Source organism: Emydura macquarii, unplaced genomic scaffold (genome assembly GCF_026122565.2).
Source record: "Emydura macquarii macquarii isolate MOO-44397 ecotype Brisbane River unplaced genomic scaffold, CSIRO-AGI_Emac_v2 contig_1483, whole genome shotgun sequence".
Classification (NCBI taxonomy): domain Eukaryota; kingdom Metazoa; phylum Chordata; order Testudines; family Chelidae; genus Emydura; species Emydura macquarii.
This window is the reverse complement of record NW_027131620.1, coordinates 22,444,980-22,467,456: the sequence shown is the minus strand read 5'-3', so window position 1 is coordinate 22,467,456 and position 22,477 is coordinate 22,444,980. Positions and strand designations below refer to the sequence as shown.

General features: G+C 42.4%; 1 protein-coding gene across 3 annotated transcripts in view; it reads right to left on the bottom strand.

Annotated features, from left to right (window-relative positions):
* Window positions 1-1,597: 1,597 nt before the first annotated feature.
* The window catches only part of DLGAP4 (DLG associated protein 4), a 96,855-nt gene continuing 75,975 nt past the window's right edge, over window positions 1,598-22,477 (bottom strand). For all 3 annotated transcript variants that reach the window (XM_067554442.1, XM_067554443.1, XM_067554444.1), the window contains 6 exons: window positions 10,559-10,920; window positions 8,232-8,323; window positions 7,355-7,764; window positions 5,118-5,209; window positions 2,815-2,967; window positions 1,598-1,877 (listed from right to left, as the gene is read on the bottom strand). In XM_067554442.1, coding sequence (XP_067410543.1) covers window positions 1,659-1,877; window positions 2,815-2,967; window positions 5,118-5,209; window positions 7,355-7,764; window positions 8,232-8,323; window positions 10,559-10,920 — 1,328 coding nt within the window. In that variant the 3' untranslated portion in view covers window positions 1,598-1,658. The remainder of the gene's footprint in view (window positions 1,878-2,814; window positions 2,968-5,117; window positions 5,210-7,354; window positions 7,765-8,231; window positions 8,324-10,558; window positions 10,921-22,477) is intronic.

Here is a 22,477-nt window from a genome sequence, read left to right as displayed (position 1 = left end):
TTCTCATTCCAGGCTATGAGATCTATATATTGGGTGGGCAGGAGGAAAAATCTGTAATACTATATATGCATAGACACAGTATACAGTATTCACTTAAACATGATTTAGGATTTTATTTATTTTTTTTTGCCTTTTTGATCATCAACACCCTGGTTTAAATTCCTTTGGGACTTCCCCCACACAAGATCTCCTCATTCAAACAATAAGATTGCTCAATTTGGGGGCAAGTGCTCATTTTGGGAGGGTGGAAAAGAACTCGATGCTGGCATTCAGTCCCAGCTCCAAGAAGCTAGACTGAAAAGGGGGCCTGAGGGGGGAGAAGAGGCTAAACAGAATCAAAATATTTAGCAACCCCTCCCCCCACCAAAAAAGCATGGGATACAAGGAAAAAAATCAGATTACACACAGGGTATATATTTTTACACACACTTTTACACACATCTAGATATAGTACATGTAAAAATATATGCTATACATACGTCCACTCTCACTGAGGTGCTTTTAATACACCATCTGCACGTGTGTATGGGTATGTATACGTGTGTATGCATTAAATATACAGATCCTAGTAAGTGTATATGTGCATATGTACACATACATACAGGTAGGCAGGTTGCTAGCCTGCCATTAGCCACTCTGACCTTCCTTTTTGTACAAAACCCACAGTCCTCTGCCCGGAAATACACGATCATTCCACCCTTCCTCCCCTTGAAGCAGGTCCCCACTGTGTAGCAGCTGCTTTTTCAACAAGTGATTCTCAAGGAAAATAAAATTTGTAGAAGGGGACAAAAGTGTGTGTGTGTGTGTGTGTGTTCGTTCCACACTTGTTCCACCACGTCATCTTTCCAGCTCCCATCCTGTGCCTGGAGTGGGGCATCTTTCTTTTGAAGTCGGCCTACTGTGTTCTGCCCCCATCACCACCTTATTGCACACGTTTGCTTCCAGGTTGCATTAACAACTCTGTATTACATTCCACAGATCTTTTCCTGCTTTCATTTCAATCAAATATATAGATATGTGAACACTGCTGCCCTGCCCCTGCACCCATACCCTCCCCCCCCCACTAAAGGAAAAATAAAGGCTGCTCGTTAGCAGAGTGCAACAACAGTACACGCTGAACAGATGTTCTCTTCGGGAGCTCTGTGGAAGAGAGGTTATTTCTAACACAGTAAACAAAGCCATGCAAAAAGTGGGAGAGCGGAGGTGGACAGGATAGAATCAGAGGTAGAAGAAAAAAACCCTAAGGATAAGGAAGAACAGAGTTGAGGAGAAGGAGAAAGAACGCAGCATGGCAAGTGCTCAAGGCTTCATTTTTTTTGTCGTCCTCTTCTTGTAAACAAGCTAATAATTCTCATTAGATTGAACAAGTAAAAAGATTGAAATTCCAAGTCGGAGGGGCTGGGTTTCCAGGTGTCTGTCCAGTCTGTTCCACAACACCACAGCCAGTGAGAAAACAAAAGGGGAATTTTGTTGTTGTTGTGTGTGGGATTTTTTTTTTTTTTTTATCTTCATTATTTAAAACAGAGAAAAAAAGCCAAATTGGGAGCCCTTTGTAAGCTTGGCTCAGTATCTCTAGATCGAATAAATCACACTAAGAGAATTTTTTTTCCTTTTTAATGACTTAGAAAAATGCATTTTTCCTTCCTCTTCCCCTTTGCTCAAAGGCGGGTCTGTGCCTCGGGGACGTAGATTTCAATGCTGTCCGCACTCTCCGTGGCAGAATTCTGCCGGACAGAGGCAGCCCGTTTGGCTGCCATGAGACGCTTGCGAGCTTCCTGGCGCTGCTTATCCACAGAGTCAGAGGCTTTGTCACGGTTCAATGGGGTTTTGGGCTTGGCTGGCTTCTTTGGCACTGGAGGGGGTGGTTTCTTCTCTTCCTTTAGAGAGACAGTAAGAAGAAAGACAAAACATAAAATAAAAATGCACTTACAAAAGTACTCTCTCTTCTGAGCCAACAAGTAGAAGGGATGGTTTGTGGCCCGAAGAGAGACACGTCTTTAAGCACCAGAGAATCAAGTGAAACGAGGAAAAGGATTCTGATACAAGACACTTTTGTTGTATCGTTTTTACTCTTTGCTTTTCCATTTAACAGACAGTGCATTTAATCTCAGTCTCTGGTGGCACAGAATCCCACCCCGGGAAACAGATCTAGGTTTGCAGGTTGCTCCTCGGGCTTAATGATGGATCAGAGCATGTTGAGAAGATTAACAGAGATGGAGGCAGAACAGCAGTGTTCAATACAAGTTTTAAAATACATAGTGAGTTGAGGCAATCCTCCCCCTCGTCCCCCCACCCCCAGAACTGTTGTAGGATGTAGGCATAGAAACACAGCACACATCTGGTGACATGGTTCTCATAGGTACTTATTACATCCTATTCAGTATAAACTGAGCCTCTTTATCCAACATCCATTAAAAAAAAGCCTGTCTTCACCTCCTGCTATGTAATTGTGCCCTATTCACTCATCTGCCCCTTTATCCCCAAACACTTTTTTCTCCAAGGTTTCAGGAGTCTCCAAAAACTGTCATTTTAATTTATTGTATAGGAATCTTCTTAAAGCACCTCACTGGAGGTTACGGAGTGTGTGTGGGGGAAAGGGGGAGACCTCTTTCTGCATCTCAACATACAGGAAACCACTATTATGATTAGATGCATTAAACAGGTACAGCATCCACAGCAAACAGAAGACAGCAGCATTCCAAAAATCTAATCCATGAGATCCAAGCCCTGTGTTCTTGATCTACAATAGAAGGGCTATTGCTGACTCAGCACAGTGCTTAGTATTGTGGCCACTCTGAATTGCTCCATGCTCACCTTCTTCTCCGGTGTTTCTGCCAGTTGCCAGCTGTTAGCCTTTAAGTGGTAGAGCTCATCAAATTTCATGCTGATGTCTTCAATGGACAACTGCAAGAGATCCCAAAACCCAGCTAGGTCCTGGGCTGTAGGTCTGGGATTGGCATTGGGGTTCTGCAAGGGAGAGGATATCAGTAAGAAAATAATCAGTAACAGCATGCCACTGAGGTCATGAGACTACAATCGTCTGTGCCATTTTACACCCTTTGCAATTCTGAGCTCTTGTCAACAGCTACTGACTGCAATTGAAACTGCAAAAGTTTCTCTCAAGTGTCCACAGGAAGAGGCCAACCAAATGTCTCATCTTCACTATGCAGTGCATGTTCTATTCTGTTTTACATAGGTTCTTATATTGTACTCATCAACATAGTACGAGTGCATTTGACAGTGCTTAAGTAATGTGACTACATATCTGTCACGTTTGTTCTCTCATTCTGTTCCAGTGCAGTACCTTGTTTTGGTAGGGTTTTTAAAATATACATGTTGCTATGTTACAGAAGGCACGGTCAAAAAACATGCCTTGCGCTTGGAGCGAAGATGGTGATGATTAGTTCTTGAGGGAATTCATTCCACAGTCTCAGACAAGCCCCTGGAGAAAGTACCCTGTCCCGCAGAGATATTACTCATGAGGCCGTGTTCTTGGCCAACTCACAAACAAGGTCTAAAACATCCTGACAGCATTCACCACAGAAGAGACCTAATCAAGAATCCAAGTACATGGTGGCAGCAGAAAGCAAGATGGCTGCTTAGCCTGGTGAAGTTCCTATCATGTTGAAAGTCTCAAGTTTGAGTTCAGAGACCAGAAAATGTGGTTTTGAGACATCTAGATGCTATAGTAATACTTGAAATAACAAAGACTGGATAAAGCACGATCAGACCAAATGGAATGCATAGAAATGCAAACAAACTGTTCGTTTCTGCTAGAACTTGGTCAGAAGTAAAATATATTCTCTCTGAAATGGAACTGTGGAAGTTTAGCAGGAACCCAAAACTGGTTTGAAAGTTTCTAAATAGGTGTCAGAATTTTCTCCAAACAGTTAACTGTTCCAAAGAAACCGAAGTTGGATCCCTGAAGAATCTGAGCTCCGCACATGGGCCTGGCTTTTAGACTGCTCAGCACACACAATTGGCGTCAGATTTTTAAAAGATCTCAGTACTCAGCATGCACCCCACATGCTGAGCTCTCTTGAAAGTCTGGCCCCTGGATCCCCTGCCAATGCAAATGTCATTACAGCTACTGTCAGCAAAACCAAAAAGCAGACATTTAACACTATCCCCTATTTTCATGGCCCATAACTTTTCCAAGAAATGTCCACTGAGCCTGCAGTTTCACTCAGATCTCAGCCTGAAGGCTAATTATTTTCCCCGGGATTTCAACAAAAGCTGCTGAGCCCTGATTGAAGTGTTTCCTAAACAGAAAGGGGCTTTCATGCTGGGATAAACCTAAAAATACAGTTTTAAAAATTGTAAGTTTATCCTGCTGAATCCTCAGCTAGGACAAGCAGCTTTGCCATGTTTGAAGAAGTCTGATTCACACACTGCATTTTACAAGCAACTGGAATCAGTCCTGTGGGGACGGTTCCATCAGCCATGCAGAGGAAGTGTACTCCGAGAAGGCTTGGGGGCTTTTTACAAACACTTCATTTTTGGCTAACCCTTTGCAGTTCACCTTGAAAAGCACTTCAGAAGTAATAAAAGATGTGGTTCAAGCAGGCATCCTGAGTGCACAACCTCTCTGCTGCCTGTCAGGATTCAAGCCTGGAGTAAATTTATATTGGCAGACATTTGTTTCAATCCTCCCTGATAAATACTTCCAGCCAAATTCTACCTTCACATAGGTGTGCTTGGCTACCATAGATGTCAATGAGAATCATGAACAGGTATCTCAAGGCAGAACATGGCTTTAATGTTGCACACACTAAGAAAATTTGTCATGTGCCAAGCTACCCCTCTTTGGTGGCTAACGGACAGTAAGTGCGTTAAGAACGTTGGCCTCCTGTTTCTGCACAGCTTGTGAGATGGGTTTAGTTTTTATTTAAAAAGCATAATCATCTTTGGCACCAGGAAATGGCCAGGTCATATTATAAACAGAGCTGCTTCAGCTTAGCAGTACAGAGCTGTGATTAGACTATTGCCATTTTAAAACCTGGGCAAGCTCTTAAAAAGGCCTCATGTTCACACACAGCCACATACCAACCATGCTATAGCAGCCTGCCATTTACAGTGCTTATGAAGATATACTTTTTCGAGTTACTTCTACTCACCAAGTTTTGCTCGCAGAGGCCCCGGAACTGCTGGAACTTTTGTGACATTAGTAACTGTGCGCTGCCCACTGCGCTGAGGACTTTTCCTAAGACTAGGAAGAAACAGGAATTTAAGATGTTAGATAAAAAACAAAGACAGATGAATGCAGCAAAAAAAGTTTCAAAAGGTCAAGATGCTTCCCAGCATTTATTTGTATCAGCTTACACTCATTCTCCAAGGAAAATTGTACACTTTGTTCTCCCTTGCTCTACTGCCAAGAGAACCACCAAGGATGGCAGCTAGCCATGCTGCCACAAGATTCTCTGTTTGCAAGAGAGCTTTACTGAAGTGCCAAGGCAAAGGAGTCATTTTAGAATATGTCTACATGGCAAAGACACCTACGGCAGCGAGTCTCAGAGCCCGGATAACTGACTTGGGCTCATGCTATGGGGTTAAGAATAGGCTGGAGCTACCTGAGAGTGAACATCTACACTGCTATTTTTAGCCCCACAGTGCAAGCCCAAGTCAGTTGAGCTGGCTCGGAGACTCACTGCTGTGGGTTTGGTTTTTTTTTTGGCAGTGTAGTCGGACCCTTAGAAGCCAATCTGATATCTTCTAGATCCTCTTATCCCTCTGATATGCATTTCAAGAAAGTGAATTCCAGAGACCCCCTAAGACAGTTAATTCTACAGAGAAGGGAAGCCACATACCAGCTGTGATGGACTGCTTCACTTATTGTCCAATCTGTACACAATACTATCGATATCTATAGCTCTATGCTTCCTAAAACAGAGCAGGGCACTAAAATCATTAGATTAGAGCCTACAGCAAGGTTGAATGACAAGTTTTTTAAGGCACAATCTATAGGCAAGCCCCTACTGCATGAGCAATAACCCAGACCTGCAGGCACACGCACTCAGACAGACCTTAACCCACTCTTCCAAAATACAAGAGGACACAAGGAGGGCAGACCAATCATCTCTTTTCACAGAAAGGTTTAAACACTGAGCAGTTCATAAATATTTAGCAGAACGAAGTGTTGAGGTCCCGGATTTAAAGACTCTTCCGCACAGAGTGGTCAGAGGAGCTCTTAGGTGTGGAAACATTGTCCCCACTTGCCACTAGTAAAAGTATTTGGGTTTTTTACTACTGGGGGCTCAGCTGAAGACAAAGCAAGAGCTCTCAAAGGCACTGCAGGATCATATGGCAGTGAGGAACTTAATGACAGATCCTTTACCTTTTCCAGGCTTTAACTTTTTTAGTATTTTGGTCCGGTTTGTTGGGCATGAGCTGGACTCTCTTCAAACACACTTTCAGACTTAATTTTGCATTAAAGAATTGGCTACGAAATATTTACTAGATGGACCTCATCCCCTATTAAACCCTTGCTCAAATGAGCAAGGGCTGCTCAGCCTGCAGTTCATGCTATGTGGGGAAAGCAAAAGGCTGGTCCCTTGATACTGCCCTTGCAAGTAAGTGGGTAAGGAGGGTCCAAGAGAGGTCACAGTCCTGCACTGCCCATCTGACTTGCCAGCCAGCACTGCTGATTTGGTGTACGGGAGCTGGGGAAGGGGAAAATGAAGAGTAAAAAGGGATGAAGTAGCCCACTCCCCAACAATGGAGCTGTGATTTGTGACTGAATCACTCCTAGAGGAGTGCAGCTTGTAGCATTACAGCCCAGCCCTAGGTAAAGGTCATGCCTGCAGTATCACCCACGTTTACGTTCCTAAGTAACCAAACTCTCCGTTTGCTCCATGAGATTCGAGAATCACTCTAAAACTTATCCCATTCAATCCCCTTCTGGCCAGGGTAAGCCTGTTTTCCACAGCATATATACTAGGTTTTCCACCCATTTCCTTTGTCAGATTGTTCCACATGCTAGCAAGTCTTAGGATCAGTCTACACAGGGATAAAAGACCCATGGCACGGCCATGGATGGCCCATGCTTGCAGGATCAAAACATTGCTATGTAGATGTTTGGACTCAGGCTGGAGATTGAGCTCTGGGATCCTACCCCCTTACAGGGTTTTCAGTCCCACAGCCTGAGCCAGCTGAGCTGGGCCAGCTGCAAGTTTTTTATCCCTGTGTAGACATACCCTCACTGTCAGGAAGCTTCTCCAATTATTCAGCTTCAATTTTCCTTTCCTTAAATTTCATCCCATCACCAGTTTCTGTATCAGGCCACTACGAACAGGTTTGCCCCATTTCAGTTATACCCATCGTACTTCTCCAATGCCATGCAGTTCTCAATACGCACCTTCTTCAGAGAGATTGTTCTCTTTGGTCTCCTGGTCCATCTGACGGCACCATCCTTCTAACCTTTCTGTTTCTGCCTGCAGCAGTTTCAGAAACCAGTACCCATCCCGCCTGCAGGCTCCTGGTTGTGTGGGTTCTGCTGGTGAGTTGGAGGAGGTCTCGAGCCAAGGGTCAGGAGGAGGGAGGGAGGAAGGCTCTAGGGCTGGGTCACTGCTATCTCCATAGGAGAGGTTTCTCTTGAACTGGGAGGGCTTGGCTGGTTGCCTGATGCTAGCATCAACGCTGACGGAGTTGTGGCGTGGGGGGCAATCAGCAAGGCTTCTTTCAGAGGATTTACAGCTAGAGTGATTCGGTTCCTGCGTGTCAGAATCGGTGTCCTGTTTGGAGGACATACTGCGAGAGTGGTTGTTTCTGCAGAAAGAGCAGGAGCAAGAGAATTAAAGGTGGCCCTCCAACTGGCTGGATTCACACGCTGGTATACAATGAAACCGTTTGTTTACGATGTGTGCAGCGGAGCCTTGTTCTGCCCAGCCCATCCCCTTACACACGAATACACACACCACACATGCAGACAGACAAAATTATAGGGTTGCCTGCTTACTGCAATAGTCATTCAGACAAAATGACTGACACGCATCTACAATTACATCCCTGGTTAGGTTTTTATTTCAAGCTCCCATTGATTTGGCTGTTTACATTACAGAGCAAGGACTTTTTTTTGATAAAGGCATGTATGGCTGACAAAGGGGTTCTGTGGCCCCCTCCCCGCCACTCAACACAGTACAGAAGCATGAAGCTGAGGAGACACAAAGGTCTATGCTAAATGGGAAAATGAAGTGTAAAGGGATCAAATAAAAGAGCCTGCATCTTTCACTTACCGCCACTCGCCCTCTACCTGCACTCCGATGGACTGGAATTTGGTGACTGGTGGAGGGGGCTCCTCTTTTGCCACTGGCTGAAGGCAGTCAACCTTATTAAACAAAAAAAATACAGACAAGGAACAAAACACAAAAACTTGCTGCTAGCATTCACGTTAGTAGAACAGGAGAGCTGCACCCACCCACACAACATGCAGATGCTGTAAACCTATTCGAAGGCAGTTCCAGGATGGATGGCACAATACCGCTAGCCCAAGGAGGAGTCACCAGTGCCCCAATCTGCTCAGGATATCAGATTTTATTCCTGGCCCTGCAGTAGCCAGACAGCCATTCTGGATCTAGCTCTTTTAACTGCCACGACAGAAACAGGTAGGGGAAGGATTTTTGCACCTCAGAGCAGTTACATGTACAAGGCAGGCAGGCAGGCAGATGGCTGTTCTGAGACTAGAGAGGGTAACAGACTGACTGATCAAGGGGTATCCCTAGAACAGGGTTCTCAAACTTTCTGAAGCCAAGTACCTGGTCATTAACTTCTGCTCTCTCCACCCAAGAACAATGTGGAAGCCTCTGATGAGTTAACTGAAGCACTAGGTGAAATCCAGGTGCTGGAGGTAGGGAGGAATGGGTCACAGCACGAGAACCTCGACCCCACAATTGGGTCAGGGAGGAACTTAAAAGCCTAACCATTTCAAAAAGGGAATTCTCCCCCTACCCTCCACCTCCACCCCATCCCAGTTTGCTCTAACTCCCACTATTTCTGTGGGGAAGAATCAATATCAAGGTGACATTGGAAGCTACTCTGCCAGCTAGACCTCAGCAGCAGAGAAATTCACAACCCAATTTAAAGCCTAATGTTATGTCCAGTTTGCATGCCAAACTTGCAGAGCATTCAGAATGATTAACTGTAGACAAAATTGGCAAACCAGGACTAGCCTGTCTGCTTTGGATATGGCTTCAACAAGGAAGAGTTTAATCTATTTATATGGATATAAATATTACTCTGGATGAAGAGTTGTTCCTACACATTGAACAAAACTGGAAAGTCTGATGCTGTAGAAGACGTGTTTTAAACTGCACTTTCAGAACGCATACTCACACCTGCTGAACCCACGTTTTGCATTTAGACTTGCAAGTGGGAAGGCTACTACGTCAGCATGTCATAAGGTGACATATGCAGCAGGAACTTATGGACACAACAGATGAGCAAAATGTTTAGCCACCTGCATTTAAAATTTTGTCTAAAGCAAAAGGCAAACAGCAGATTTGGAGAAGTTTAAAAAAAAAAAAGTCAGCCTTTGCAGGACAAAGCATGGATACACTTCTCCCTGAGCAGTTTTCATTGGGCTTTAAAGCCAGCAACTGATTTTCATTAGTTTGCATGTAGATTTACATGGTTTCCAGAAACAGAAGTTCTCAGAGAACCAATGCAGGTGAAGGACGGGCACTCCCATGGGAAGACTGTATCAGAGCCAGGATGCTATAGCTCAGTAATTCTCAACCTCTCTTGACTACTGTCCCTCCATTAAGGAGTCTGATTAGTTTTGTGTAGCCCAAGTTTCACCTCACTTAAAAACTACTTACTTACAAAATCAGACATAAAAATACAAAAAAGTGTCACAGCACACTACTACTGAACAATTGCTTACTTTCATTTTTACCATATAATTATATAAAATAAATTTACTGGAATATAAATATTGTACTTACATTTCAGTTTATAATAGATAAAGCAGTAAAACAAGCCATTGTATGAAATTTTAGTGTGTGCTGACTTTGCTAGTGCTTTTTATGTAGCCTGTTGTAAAACCAGGCAAATCTCTACATGAGTTGATGCACCCCTGGAAGACCTCCGCATATCCCGAGGTATGTGTATCCCTGGTTGAGAACCACTGCTATAGCCATTACATATGATACTAGCCCTAAATATGCTTAATAGTTCTGTAATGGAACATTTGAATCTTAAATGAAGTAATGCCTTGAATTTTTGATTGAGAGCAAGCAGGGCGACTTCAAAATACAGTATGGCACACAAACTCGCATTTGTGTATATGTACTTTTGGCAAGAAGCCTCTTTAAAGAGAATTACCTATTTAACAGAGCTCCATTATTTTCTGACACTTCTTTTAATTCTGCACTGAACATAGTCTCTTTTGGCCTGTTATAGGAACATTTTGTTATACTTCACCTCTGGGTGCACTGGAAGATTGTTCTACAAACTGTTTAATTTCTTTAGCTATTTCAGCTGCACCTTTAGTTACAATACACATATCAAATGGATACATTAAGAACATTCTCTGTTACACAAAGGAGTACAAACTATTCCATACTTGTATTCCTATAGACGACAGTTTCCTTTTGGGGATATTCTCCACCTTAGGCTCTTCACTAGTCAGAGTTCCTTTGTCACTTTTCAAGGTTGCATTTTTCTGGGGTAACTCTGGAGCATCTCTGGCTGGAGTCACAAGACTGCCTCTTGTCACGCTGGGTGTTCTGGTGCTATCTAAGCTGTCTGAAGAATTGCTCAGTCCCGACTGGCTGTTGACCTCACTCTTGTGGTCCTGGCTATCTAGGTAGGTGTCCTGGGCGGATTCAGTGCTGCTCTGCACGGTGACTGAGATGAAGGGCTTTGAGGTGGTCCGAGGTGGGACGGGGGGAGGTGTCTTTTTATATGCCACTAGGCATGATGAACCTGCAATAGTAAAGGTGGAAGGAGCGAGGGAGGGAATTGAAGAGAATGTGATAGAGATATAGTGAAAGAGAAAGAAAAAGCAGGTCAGTTATAATATTCAAGAGAAATCGCCAAGTAGAAATTTGAAGAAATGCAGAAACATCAATCTAATGCCAGCAGCTTGTACTGAGTGACCCACACCACAGCATTTAAAGGGGAGAAAAAGCCAGCACTACCCTGCAATGAAGTTCAAGAGAAACACCGTGCTATATGAGAGATTGAAAGGTGGAAAAGCAGGAAAGAAGATCCTGCCAAACTACTAGAGTGTTTGGCGGGGAAAGGCTACCACACAGTAGAAATTCTGAGGAACCCTGATTTTTTTTTAAAAATCTTATTTAGTGTTCTGGTAAAGCCAAGTATCTCAGTTCTTTGTTCCCGTAAGTTGACAAGTTTCTGTATCCGGACCGGCTGGTGTTTGTTCCTACAAAAGGGAGAGAGTCCATAAGGGTTTCTTCCATCAGACAGTAGCTACAATGTTCAAAAAGCACTTTTACAAGATTAAAAATTCTGAAGGTCTAGTTTTTAATCTTCAATGATATTTAGGTGCTTAAAGATGTGGGATTTTCAGAAAGGCCTATGTACATCTTTAGGTCCCTAAATACCTTTGAAGTCTGGCTCTGAGAGCCTAGTACATTATTTGCCACTATTAATTTGAGAACTGGAAACACAGGTATCCAGCATCTTCTCCAGCATGTGGCTTAGTTCAGGGAACTGAAAGTCATCATGGATTCATGGAGTTCTCATAGGGATTAAAAAACATCAGTCAGTACAGTGGTTCTGAATACAAAGCAATCCTAGCAATAAATTAGTCAATAGCCATCCTTGTGCCAGCATTCACTAACTTTGATATGGTAGAAGACTTGAGACAAAAGATACCTAGGAAATATTGTATGTGCCAGTCACGGTTTTGTATTTCCAAACAAGAGATGTAGGTATGCACTACCACCTATAGAAATGAGCTGAAACAGAGTTCTTACAGAACTTCACATAGTAGGAAAGCCTATAAGCTCTAACCATTTAGGAGTTTAGTCTAGGATTTTGAAGGTGTTAGTAACCTAGTGTAGACATAACAGTGCGCCTTTAGGATTCCCCTGAAGGTTTAACTTGATCAATTTAACATGTGATAAAGGCGCACTGTGCTTTGTCTATACGAGGCTGCTAACACATTTGCTAATACCTCCCAAATTCCAATCAGGAGAAGGCCTTCATGTTAACAGTCTTATAAGCACATATCACACTCGGCTGTGATAGTGAAAATCCACTAGTGGTAGTGCCTAAGAGAATTTAACAAATCACCAAGAAACATTGGTCTAAGGTCGAGTACAAGAGATCCACCTTCCCACTTCTGCAACCCAAAAGCAATCATGTCCTTCAGCCAGCTGGACTTATTCCATTAAGTCACTCAAACTAAGTGCAAAATGGCACCAAAGATAGCCACAGACAACATCGGAGAATTAACCAGTGGGAAGTAAACAGCAGCCTACATTATCACTCATGTTTTAGCATGGGCCAGTTGGCGCCCTTCGTTGTGGAGACTGGAGCAGCATGCAGTCAGTATAGGAGAACCTACATGTTTTGTTTCAAGTGCTTTTAGATACTCTGTTGGAAGGGCAGATTATTTTCTTCAGTTATCTCCTTTAAATTCCTGGCAGTTTCTGTACATGTATGTGTGACAAACCTTTCTTTTACTGTGGTGAGGTCTATGCTAGAAAGTTTTGCCCACATTTCTATACTGGCAGAAGTTCTTGTGTAGACGCAGCTTATGCTGGCAAAAAAGTGCTTTTGTCAAGGTAGCTTATATCAGTTTCCCAAGTAAAATAAGCTAGAAGTTCTTTTATGCTGCTATAAGATGTGCTTACACGCTAGGACTTTTTCTGGTATAGAAATGTTGTAAGAAGTTACACCCCTAATAAATACTGCTCTACTGGCAAAAGTTTCTAATGCAGACCTGGCCTGTGTCTGGGACAAGTAGAAACCATCCTGCCTGGTTTTTCCCACCCTGCCTGACAATGGTGCTACTATAATCCCTTTATTAAATACCTGGGTCCCTCTCATGCAGACACTCCATTCTTCTGGAACTGGATACAACACAGCACTAATAAAACTATTAAAAAGGTTGTTTAAGTTTAACCAGGTACTTTAACCTTAGGTGAGGTCATCTGCCATCATAACAATGAGGTCCTATGACATAGCCTAGATTACAGCAACACTAAAATGGTAAGTAGCTAGTGTTTTTCTGCTGGACTGTAAACGTATACAAAGAGTACAAACAGTTTCCCTGGCTGCAGTTTCAACCCACCATGCTGCAGAATGATTGGGACAGTAAATCAATTTACTATCCTACTGATGTGAATCATTACTTGTAAATGATTACTTGTATGCAAAACAAAAGAGCGTAGTGGACTTCTGCCAAACCAGTCACTATGTTCAGAACAGGAACATGCAGGGGAGGAGGGGAACCCTCACTGGAAAAACGGTTTATTTGGGGTTGTCGAGCTAGACTAACACCAGGCCCAGTAGTCCAGCTTCCACAGGCTGCAAGGACACTCAGGTGCCCTGTAGATTCATTTTGAAGGTGCTCTCTCTTTTTATTCTTGTTCCCAGTGATCAGCAAAGAAAGTGGTCTTGATGTGTCTAGGGACAGTGAATGCAAGGAGAAGGAAGCCTACAGAAAGGGAGCAGTAAGATAGTCTACATTAATGTCAGCATTCTCAGTAAGAAATGTTACAAACAGATCCAACAGTAAAAGCAGAAGAAACAACTGGAAACAAGTCAGGGAGTCAAGGGCAACGGAGGACAGTCTGGAAAACAACATGATTAAATATTAAACCTACTCAAGTACTTTGCAGAACCACGGAACAAGCACATCCGACCCTCGCAGCAAATGGAACAAAATCTATGTTGTCAAACAGACTAAAAGAAAGTAAACTGCAAAGTAAACACTGCCAGATCTTGGTCTCTAGGCCAGCATCTCTCCTTCCCTCAATCCATGCTAAATTAAACTACAGCTATTTTAGTGAAGCAAGTTTCAGAGCTCTGATATTCAGCCACTTGTAGAAGACACTGGATAGCATTTTTTGGAACAGTTAAGTAATTTCACAAGCCATAACCCAGGGGGTGCTGGTCACTTGCAAAAACATGCCCACTTCACCATGCTTCAAGCAGGGTTTCATGCCAACTTGTGAACGGGCCCATCCCAGAAAAGGTGGCTCAATTTTGAACAAGAAAATGCCAGTGGTATCCCCTCCCCATTGCAGACACTCCTCCCCCCCTTCCTGCACATCTTCAACCCAACAAAGTTGTTTCAGCTGTTGCCAGCTCTCCACCCAAAAAATGAATTCACTGCTGTGTCATCTCAAATCTAGCTACAGTGGAGCATTTACAAAAGGCGCGAGTAGACAAGTAGCACCCTGCATGTAATCTTGCCTCCAGCAGCCACATTTGCTTACAGAAACAGAGGACTTTCCATCTTTTGGTTGTGTGCGTATAGTCCCTAGCACAATAGCTCTCTGATGGGAGCCTCCAGGTGAGACAGCAACACAAATATTAAATAATTTTAAATTGCAGATTGGTTTGGAGTCATGAGACTTACAATGTTACATTGCAGAACTGTTTACAGGTCATGTTAATTTCTGTCAGGATAGGACAGTGCAACTCCGGCTGGGACTCATGATGCTTATGAGGTCCTCATCCGCTCTCTGCTCTGCGGGCAGAATTTATAAGTCTAAGGACAAGTCCCAGGCAAAGAGCAAAAACAGTGAAAATGTTTCTACAACAAGGTTTCTGGTTTACAAGCACTAGAATCTTCCCATTCAAAAGGTATTTTTTGCTTTTGAGTCCTGTCTAAACAGGTTACTAAAATTCTTAGTGACACTGTAGTTAACTGAATTGATTGGGGGTGAGGACAGAGCATTTGGGCTTTTATAGCCTTCCTGGCACAGCTATTTTTAGAATACAACACACTGAGAAGTTGGCATCATCCATTTGACTTCATCTGCTGCTTCCAGCCAGTCTTGGCCGATATCTACTAGCTCACTCTCAAGCCAATTTTAGTTTTTGTCTTCAAGATTCACAACACAGTCTATGCCTAATCTTTATGATTTTCTCACTTCCTATGGGAAAGCATGCTGATTGCTTGTTAAGGGCTAAGGTGCATGAGCCTTAAAAAAATCCAACATCACCTACTCAATGCTTTGAGAGGTCCTTATTCTTCATAGCACCATTCCACTACTTGCCTGCAACATACCTTCGTACAAGGCTGCGCTGCCAGAATTACAACCAGTGTTTTATTTTTTTATTTAGATATATCAACCGTTGCTGCTGTAAATAATGCAATAGGCCCTGCAAGACATTGGCTTTGTTGTTGCTGTTGACGAAGCCAGCACAGTCACGGTGGATTGCCTGCCCATTTCTCAGCGAACTCAAGGGACAGTGGACATTACTCTGAGTTTTAATTTTTTATTATTTGATTTTCCTAAGAGCACCAAACCCATTATTTGTAACATAATATAGAGATTTTCCATGAATGATTTACCATTTTATTTCTTCCCTGTTGTATGCATCCCATTCATCCCACAAAACATCTGACGGAACATACATACATACAATTTCCTGGTGCACAGGGCACAGAACCCCATTCACTTCCCCTGCCAGACACAGCCTGCATGGGGGAAGCGGACAGGACTGCGCAGAAGGGCCGAGGTCACAAGGGGGGCCAGTACTCATGGTGTGCAGCATTGTTCGCTTCTGGGCAGGGGGGGAAGTGAGACAGGCAGGGAGCCGGGTCTCAGCAGTGGAGATCGCCCTACCATGGCAGGGAGTGGAAGGCTTCCTCATCTCCTACATGAGGATTATCCAGTTCCCGTACGTACTGGGCTTCCCTCCCCACCATGTCCCCCCCAAGGGACAAGAGAGGGGCCACATGCATGGGACATGAATCTCCAAATAGGGCTCCAGCAAAAATGTTTGGGAACCTTTGCACTAGCACAATGCTTCAAAGTCTAGGTTGTGGTAAACCACAGGAGAATTTAAGAGGGCTGCCTCCTGCCTCCCTCCACCCCAAAAGCTATAGCATAAAAACTCAAATTATTTCCAATGAAAATTGTTTTAAACATTCCATGGTTAGGGTTTAGAGCAGCAAATTCTTCACTCCCCAAGATCAGAGATTCTGAGTTTGACTACCCTACACCTCCAGGTTGTGGACATAGATTTGAAAATGTGAAACATAACACCTTCCTGAATCTACATACAGCCTCGAAACAACTGCTTTAATACAGGGCTTATCAACATAGGGGTCAAAGTCTCTAGGGCTGCTGATACATATAGGTAAAGGGGGAGAAGGATATAACCACTCTATCCTTTGTGCATTGCTTAAATAAGAGAGAGGTCACTGTGCCCATTCACCTGCAAAAGTGCAAAATGCCATGCTATATTGTATTTATAAGCACTGCGTATCCTGCAGGATTAAAGAAGATATATTCATAGTGCATCCCTGACATGAAGCCAGTGCTGTTGGTGGAGGATGGCAACAAACTGGTACAGATCAAGGCACAACAGTACGTGTGAGGGAATTTCTGGCTAAGGACATTGGGGCAAAACTCTACAATAAGTGCAATCTCTAATTGTCCATACCACGCCTTTAGGACAGCCTCTTTAAACTGGTCTACACAACATTCCCCATCTTTTTTTTTTTTTTTTTTTGACTGAACCAAGTACATTTCTGTATTAACAAGAACTTGAGCAGTTTGTGCAATATGAGTCTTGGAATTAGTAAAAAGGAGTTCAATACACTGTTTTGTTGCGTGAGAAAATACGATGAGTATTCAATGAAGCACATTTATATAAACAGTTATAGTTTGTCTAGCTTTTATATAGTGGTTTTCATCTCTAGCTTTCAATGTGCTTTTCAAAATAGACACATCATTATCCCCATTTTACAGTCACAGAAAACTAAGGCAGATTAAGTGATTTGCCCAAGGTTACCCAGCAAGCCAGGCAAGGCTAAGAATAGCGCCAGACCTATGGTGCTGGTCCAGTATCATCCACTGTACCATATCTATTCTCGGCAGGTACAAAGACATCTAAGTATCTCTTCCAGCAGCAGGTTTTTGGGTTTTTTAAAAAAACTTTTGGGAGCAAGCTTAATGTACATGTTTTTGTGTGCAGAACATGTGATGTGTTAAACTTCCTTAGAAATAGAACAGAAGACTGCCACCAAGATAACAACTGCAAAGCTTTTCTAGAGTATCCGCAGTCAGCCACTCACAGTAGCTTCAACATGCCCGCAACCTGCCTCCTGCAGCTGTCTCAGCCTTTACTTGTTGTATATGCTTGTTTCCTATTAATTACATGCAGATGATTCACAGATCTGGCCTTGCTTGCAAGTCAAATTACAGAGTGCGCTCCGGGTACTGCTTATTAACAATCTACCTCACAGGGAGCTGAAAGAAAGAAAGAATATGTACACAGCTGAAGCCCTTGAGAAAGTCTAGCACTCCTGCTATAGTGAGATCATACTGGGATTAGAGGCATCCTTAGTTTTCTGGTTTCCATCAGCAACTCTTCAATACACCTGTGTCACTTGCCAAGTGGTTGTGCAGAATGAGTTCTAAATTCTGCTTCTCTTCCCACTTATGTCTGTTCTAACCATTTACTGATATTCCACAGCAACTTTGACATTAAATTTGGGGAGGCAAAAGGGACCAATGACTTAACACAGACCTTTCAAATGTGAGATATGATTTATTTATTTATTACCCAGGTCCACTCTTCTTACCTCATTCTTCTGTGACATACTGATGTCAAAAAGGTGCCTGGGATTCCCTCACCTCACTACACTCTGGGCATGACTACTGTGCAGGGTTTATGGCAACAAAACCATGACTTGCACTTTTATATAACTAAACACTGGCCAGGAGGAGATCACAGCCCTACCAAATCATTATGACCCACACTGCACAATTGTTTCCTCCCCTCTCACTCATACTGCCTCTATTGAGGAAGATGATAAATTCTTGCTTCCAAAACAGATGCAAATGAGATGCTGAGCTGGTTTGATTTTTGTCTTTATATGGGCAAAACTCAGACTGTTTGTTTATGCTCTTACAAGCCTAGCTAACTTCAAAGATGAAATATTAATCAGCATGTCACTCTAGGCACAGTGACTTCCAATTAGAGGTGACAGCAACTCCAGAGAGCAACATGAGAACAGTAAAGAAATAGTAGCTGAAGAGTCAACAAGCAGAAGAAGGAAAAAGCTCCCAAAACAAAAAAGACAGGCCCTTAGGCTGGAACAAAGAGATTATCAGAGAAGCAGTCTTCCTCCTCCCATTCACAGCTCTTCACATATATAAACTGAAGGTCATGCTCAAAACAATCCCAAGCAGCAGATGTCACTAAAAGCAACTATGCAAGACACCCAAAGTCCATTTCTTCAAATCCTATTTATTCATTTCCTTGAATTAAATAACTATGGATAACGGCTATTTCCACCTTAATGCGATCAGCAACATTATCTCACCTCTGAACAGGAGTGCATTAAAAAGGGAGAGGCCCAGTTGTCATTTATTTGTAATCTCTCCTCTCACAAACACACAGCACAATGGGTTTGGTTTCCTCTAGGAACAGGCACAGTAATTACATCAGCCTTGACCTACATTCTCTCTGTTGCCAGGGCCTGTATTTGGTTTCTAACAGCCCCACTCCATTACCAGCTACCTTGCTTTTCTTTTCTGCTATCTTGCTTTTCTTTGTAAAGAGGGATGTCATTTTCCTCAGCCTTAAATTGAAGAAAGAGTGGTATATAGGGGCCCATACACTAGGTAATGAAGGGACTGTCAGGGAGGACAGGCCAAGAAACCAGCTTAACCTTAATATTAGAGCCCTGTCATCCCCTCGCTGATACTTTAAGTAATTAGCACTTTTCATATATTAATATAACAAGCCTTTCTAAAACAAGAGCTTCAATACACATAAAAATCTCAGTTTCCCAGCTGAGTAACCGCTCACCAAAGCCCTGTGTTAAGCTCATGTCACAACACAGGTGTTTGTTATATATTGGTCTTCCACTCTACCTGCACCAGTGTCAGTACCCTGCCTTGGTCAAAGAGGAATGCAGATCAGAGGGATAGTGTTTAAGGACCTACCAGCCTGTGACCAATCTGAGTGACATAATCCCAACTATATATATAAAATGATGGGGTCTAAATTAGCTGTTACCATTTAAGAAAGAGATCTTGGATTCACTGTGGACAGTTCTCTGAAAATATCCACTCAATATGCAGTGGCAGTCAAAAAAGCTAACAATGTTGGGAATCATTAGGAAAGGAATAGATAAGACAGAAAATATCATATTGCCTCTTTATAAATCCATGGTATGCCCACATCTTGAATACTGCGTACATCAAAAAAAGATTGGAAAAGGTACAGAAAAGGGCAACAAAAATGTTTACGGGTATGGAAAAGCTTCCATAGGAAGAGAGGTTAATAAGACTGGAACTTGGAAAAGAGATGACAAAGGGGGGATATGATAGAGGTCTATAAAAGCATGACTGGTGTGGAGAAAGTAAACAAGGAAGTGTTATTTACTCCTTCTCATAAGACAAGGACTAGGGGTCACCAAATTAAATAAATAGGCAGCAGGTTTAAAACGAACAAAAGGAAGTATTTCTTCACACAATGCACAGTAAACCAGTGGAACTCCTTGTCAGAGGATGTCGTGAAGGCCAAGACAACAAGAGGATTCAAAAAAGAACTAGATAAGTTCATGGAGAATAGGTCCATCAATGGCTATTAGCCCGGAGGGGCAGGGATTGCTGTTTGCCAGAAGCTGGGAATGAGTGACAGGATGGGTCACTTGATGATTGTTCATTCCCTCTGAAGCACCTGGCATTGGCCACTGTCGAAAGACAGGATACTGGGCTAGATGGACCATTGGTCTGACCCAGTAAGGCCATTCTTACGTTATGTTTTTAAGTTATGAAATTATGCAAACACACCTGTTGCTACCCTTACTTCACTTATACCACTGCTGCATATTGGGTAAACCCCATAATGTGCCTTCTCTGGAGCAGCAACTGGCCCTGTGTTTGTTTGTACAGCATCTAATATAATGCACCCTAATCGTCCCATCTGGGATCCTTGTTTACTACTGCAATAGAAATAAGAATGCCTACATATATGTAAAATAAACCAAAGCTAATCCAGGTTTACACTTGCCAGCTCTGAGAGTGTCCTTTTCAAAGGAGAGGACATAGCCACGGTAAGAGGTTTTCAACAAAAAGTTAAATGCTTTCTTAAAAGTCCAGGAATAAACATAAGGCTTCTTTGAAGGGTAAACATGCCTTTATTTTCATACAGCTTTCATCCAGGAGGACCCCAATGCCATTTACAAAAAACAGAAGTCATTTCATCCAGGACTGAATGCAGCCACCTATAGGGTGGAATGCAGCAGTAGTGTAACAGCACATAGCAACTATACAACAGGATAGGTTAAAAATACATTGTATATAAGCAAACCCAAAGGTGAGAGGATGGAGATGGAGTAATGTCTTCCCCCCGCCCCCAAGAGTGGCATGGGATGACCCTCTATAATCACAACTTGTAAGGCCTTAACAAAAGAAACACGCAACCCTTCCTATACTATAGCAAAGCACACAGTGTCCTTTGAACAAGAGCACATTAAAGATTCATCAACACATTTTGAAAATGCCCTAGCTTCTCAAGGATGTTCTTAATTTGATATCAAGGTTTAAGGGCATTTGGTGTATAACATCTTGTAAGGGTACAAGTATTTATGTTACTTTCTTTGCAAGAGAGTTGTGTTGTGTTTCCGGCATTTACTGACATCCTTCTAGCTGTGAAGTCTCTCTACCCCAAAAAGGCCAAAGCTCTACAAAATCATTTTCCACCTGGTTAATTTTCTTTTTTTAAAATCAAAACATTTCTAAGAAAATCCAGTATCCAGACATGTGCTTTTAACTGTAAACCACTCACAAAGGTCAAGGATTTAAAGGAGTGGCATGTCAGATCATACCACCTATGAAGGTGCCAATTTAAAATATGCTATCCCACACTACTGTGATTCTCACCCATGTGTTCATCTCCTTTCAGATGGAATCACAATTTTCTTTGGCAGGGTTGACGAGTGCCCTGTATGTGAAATCTTAGGAGCAAGACTGAAGAATGAGATACATACTTAAGTGGCAAGTTAGCTAGCCACAGCCACTCCCAGGCCCATCTGTGATAACTATTACTGTAACTTTTAGTGGCATTTTACATTTGATATTTTCATTTCCTCACCATCCATCCAAAAGTAGTTTTCAATGCAGGCTTTAAAGTTAAGTTGGGGCAAAGGGATGTAACTCAACTCTACCTTAAAGAGAAGCTTAGCAGAATTTGATTTTTTTAAAAATACGTTTATATCTATATATATTTACAGATAATAGTGATGTTTATTTTTAGGCTTTTTTCTATTTTTAGAGATTTAAATTTTCAGTTGTGTGAAACTGGGGAGGGGTGAGAGAATTTAATGACAGTAGGCACTGATTTAAAAAAGTTAAAGCTTTATTAATTGTTAACACAAATTTGTCAACATCACATGTCAAAATATACAAAGCAAACATCCATAAAGCAAACTCTAATAAGTTCTCAAGGAGCATTTTTCTTATTTTGTCTATCTACATTTCAATGGTCATCGTTGGAAATATTTCTTCATTGGTTTGTGTGCGCATAGTTAAAAAGACGTTTACCACCATTTACTGGTAAAAATTGATTACTTCAAAGCCTACCTACAGGTAAGCTTTCTGGACATGTATCTTCATTTTGGGAAGCAGGCAGGGCTCTGGTTCAACTGGCATGTGGCAGTAGAGCAGTTTGAGAGGTGTCAACATGCCATCTTATTCTTCAGAATCTCAGCTTTCATTTAAAAAACCCAATTATGTCTCTAGAAGTTACAGTTGAAGAAAATCTCACAACTGTGAACCAAACAACTGTCAGAGATGCCTAAACACAGAAGTCTGCAGAAAGCTAGGAACGATATATTAGAGATGCAACTGAATGCATTAAAGATTGTGAAGTGCTCAGATGCTGTGGTAATGGAACCATATAGGTTCCTGAAACTGACAGAACTGCCCCTTTCATCTCAATGAGCTGTTACTTGTTTCAGATACCAAGTGATACATTTTTATCAACACTCTTAATTTCATTCCTCATGGGGTGTGTGTGTGTGGGGGGGGGGAGGGGGGGGGGTCATAGATTTGTACATTTTACTGCAAATGACCTCATTTTGGTGCCACAAGCCGAGGGCATTTAGGCGATACAGCATAACACCCCCAACTTAATTAAAAAAACAAGAAAAAAAAAAAAGACCCAGGTTCAACTAGCCTAGCAGAGCGTAGAAGCACACTGAAGCCCTACTGGGGGGTTGGAGGGGGGGGGGGAGCAGAAGGGAGCTCAGGAATCCCAGTAGAATTTAAAGTTACATGATCATATTTTAAACATTTGCACACTTTTGAGAACT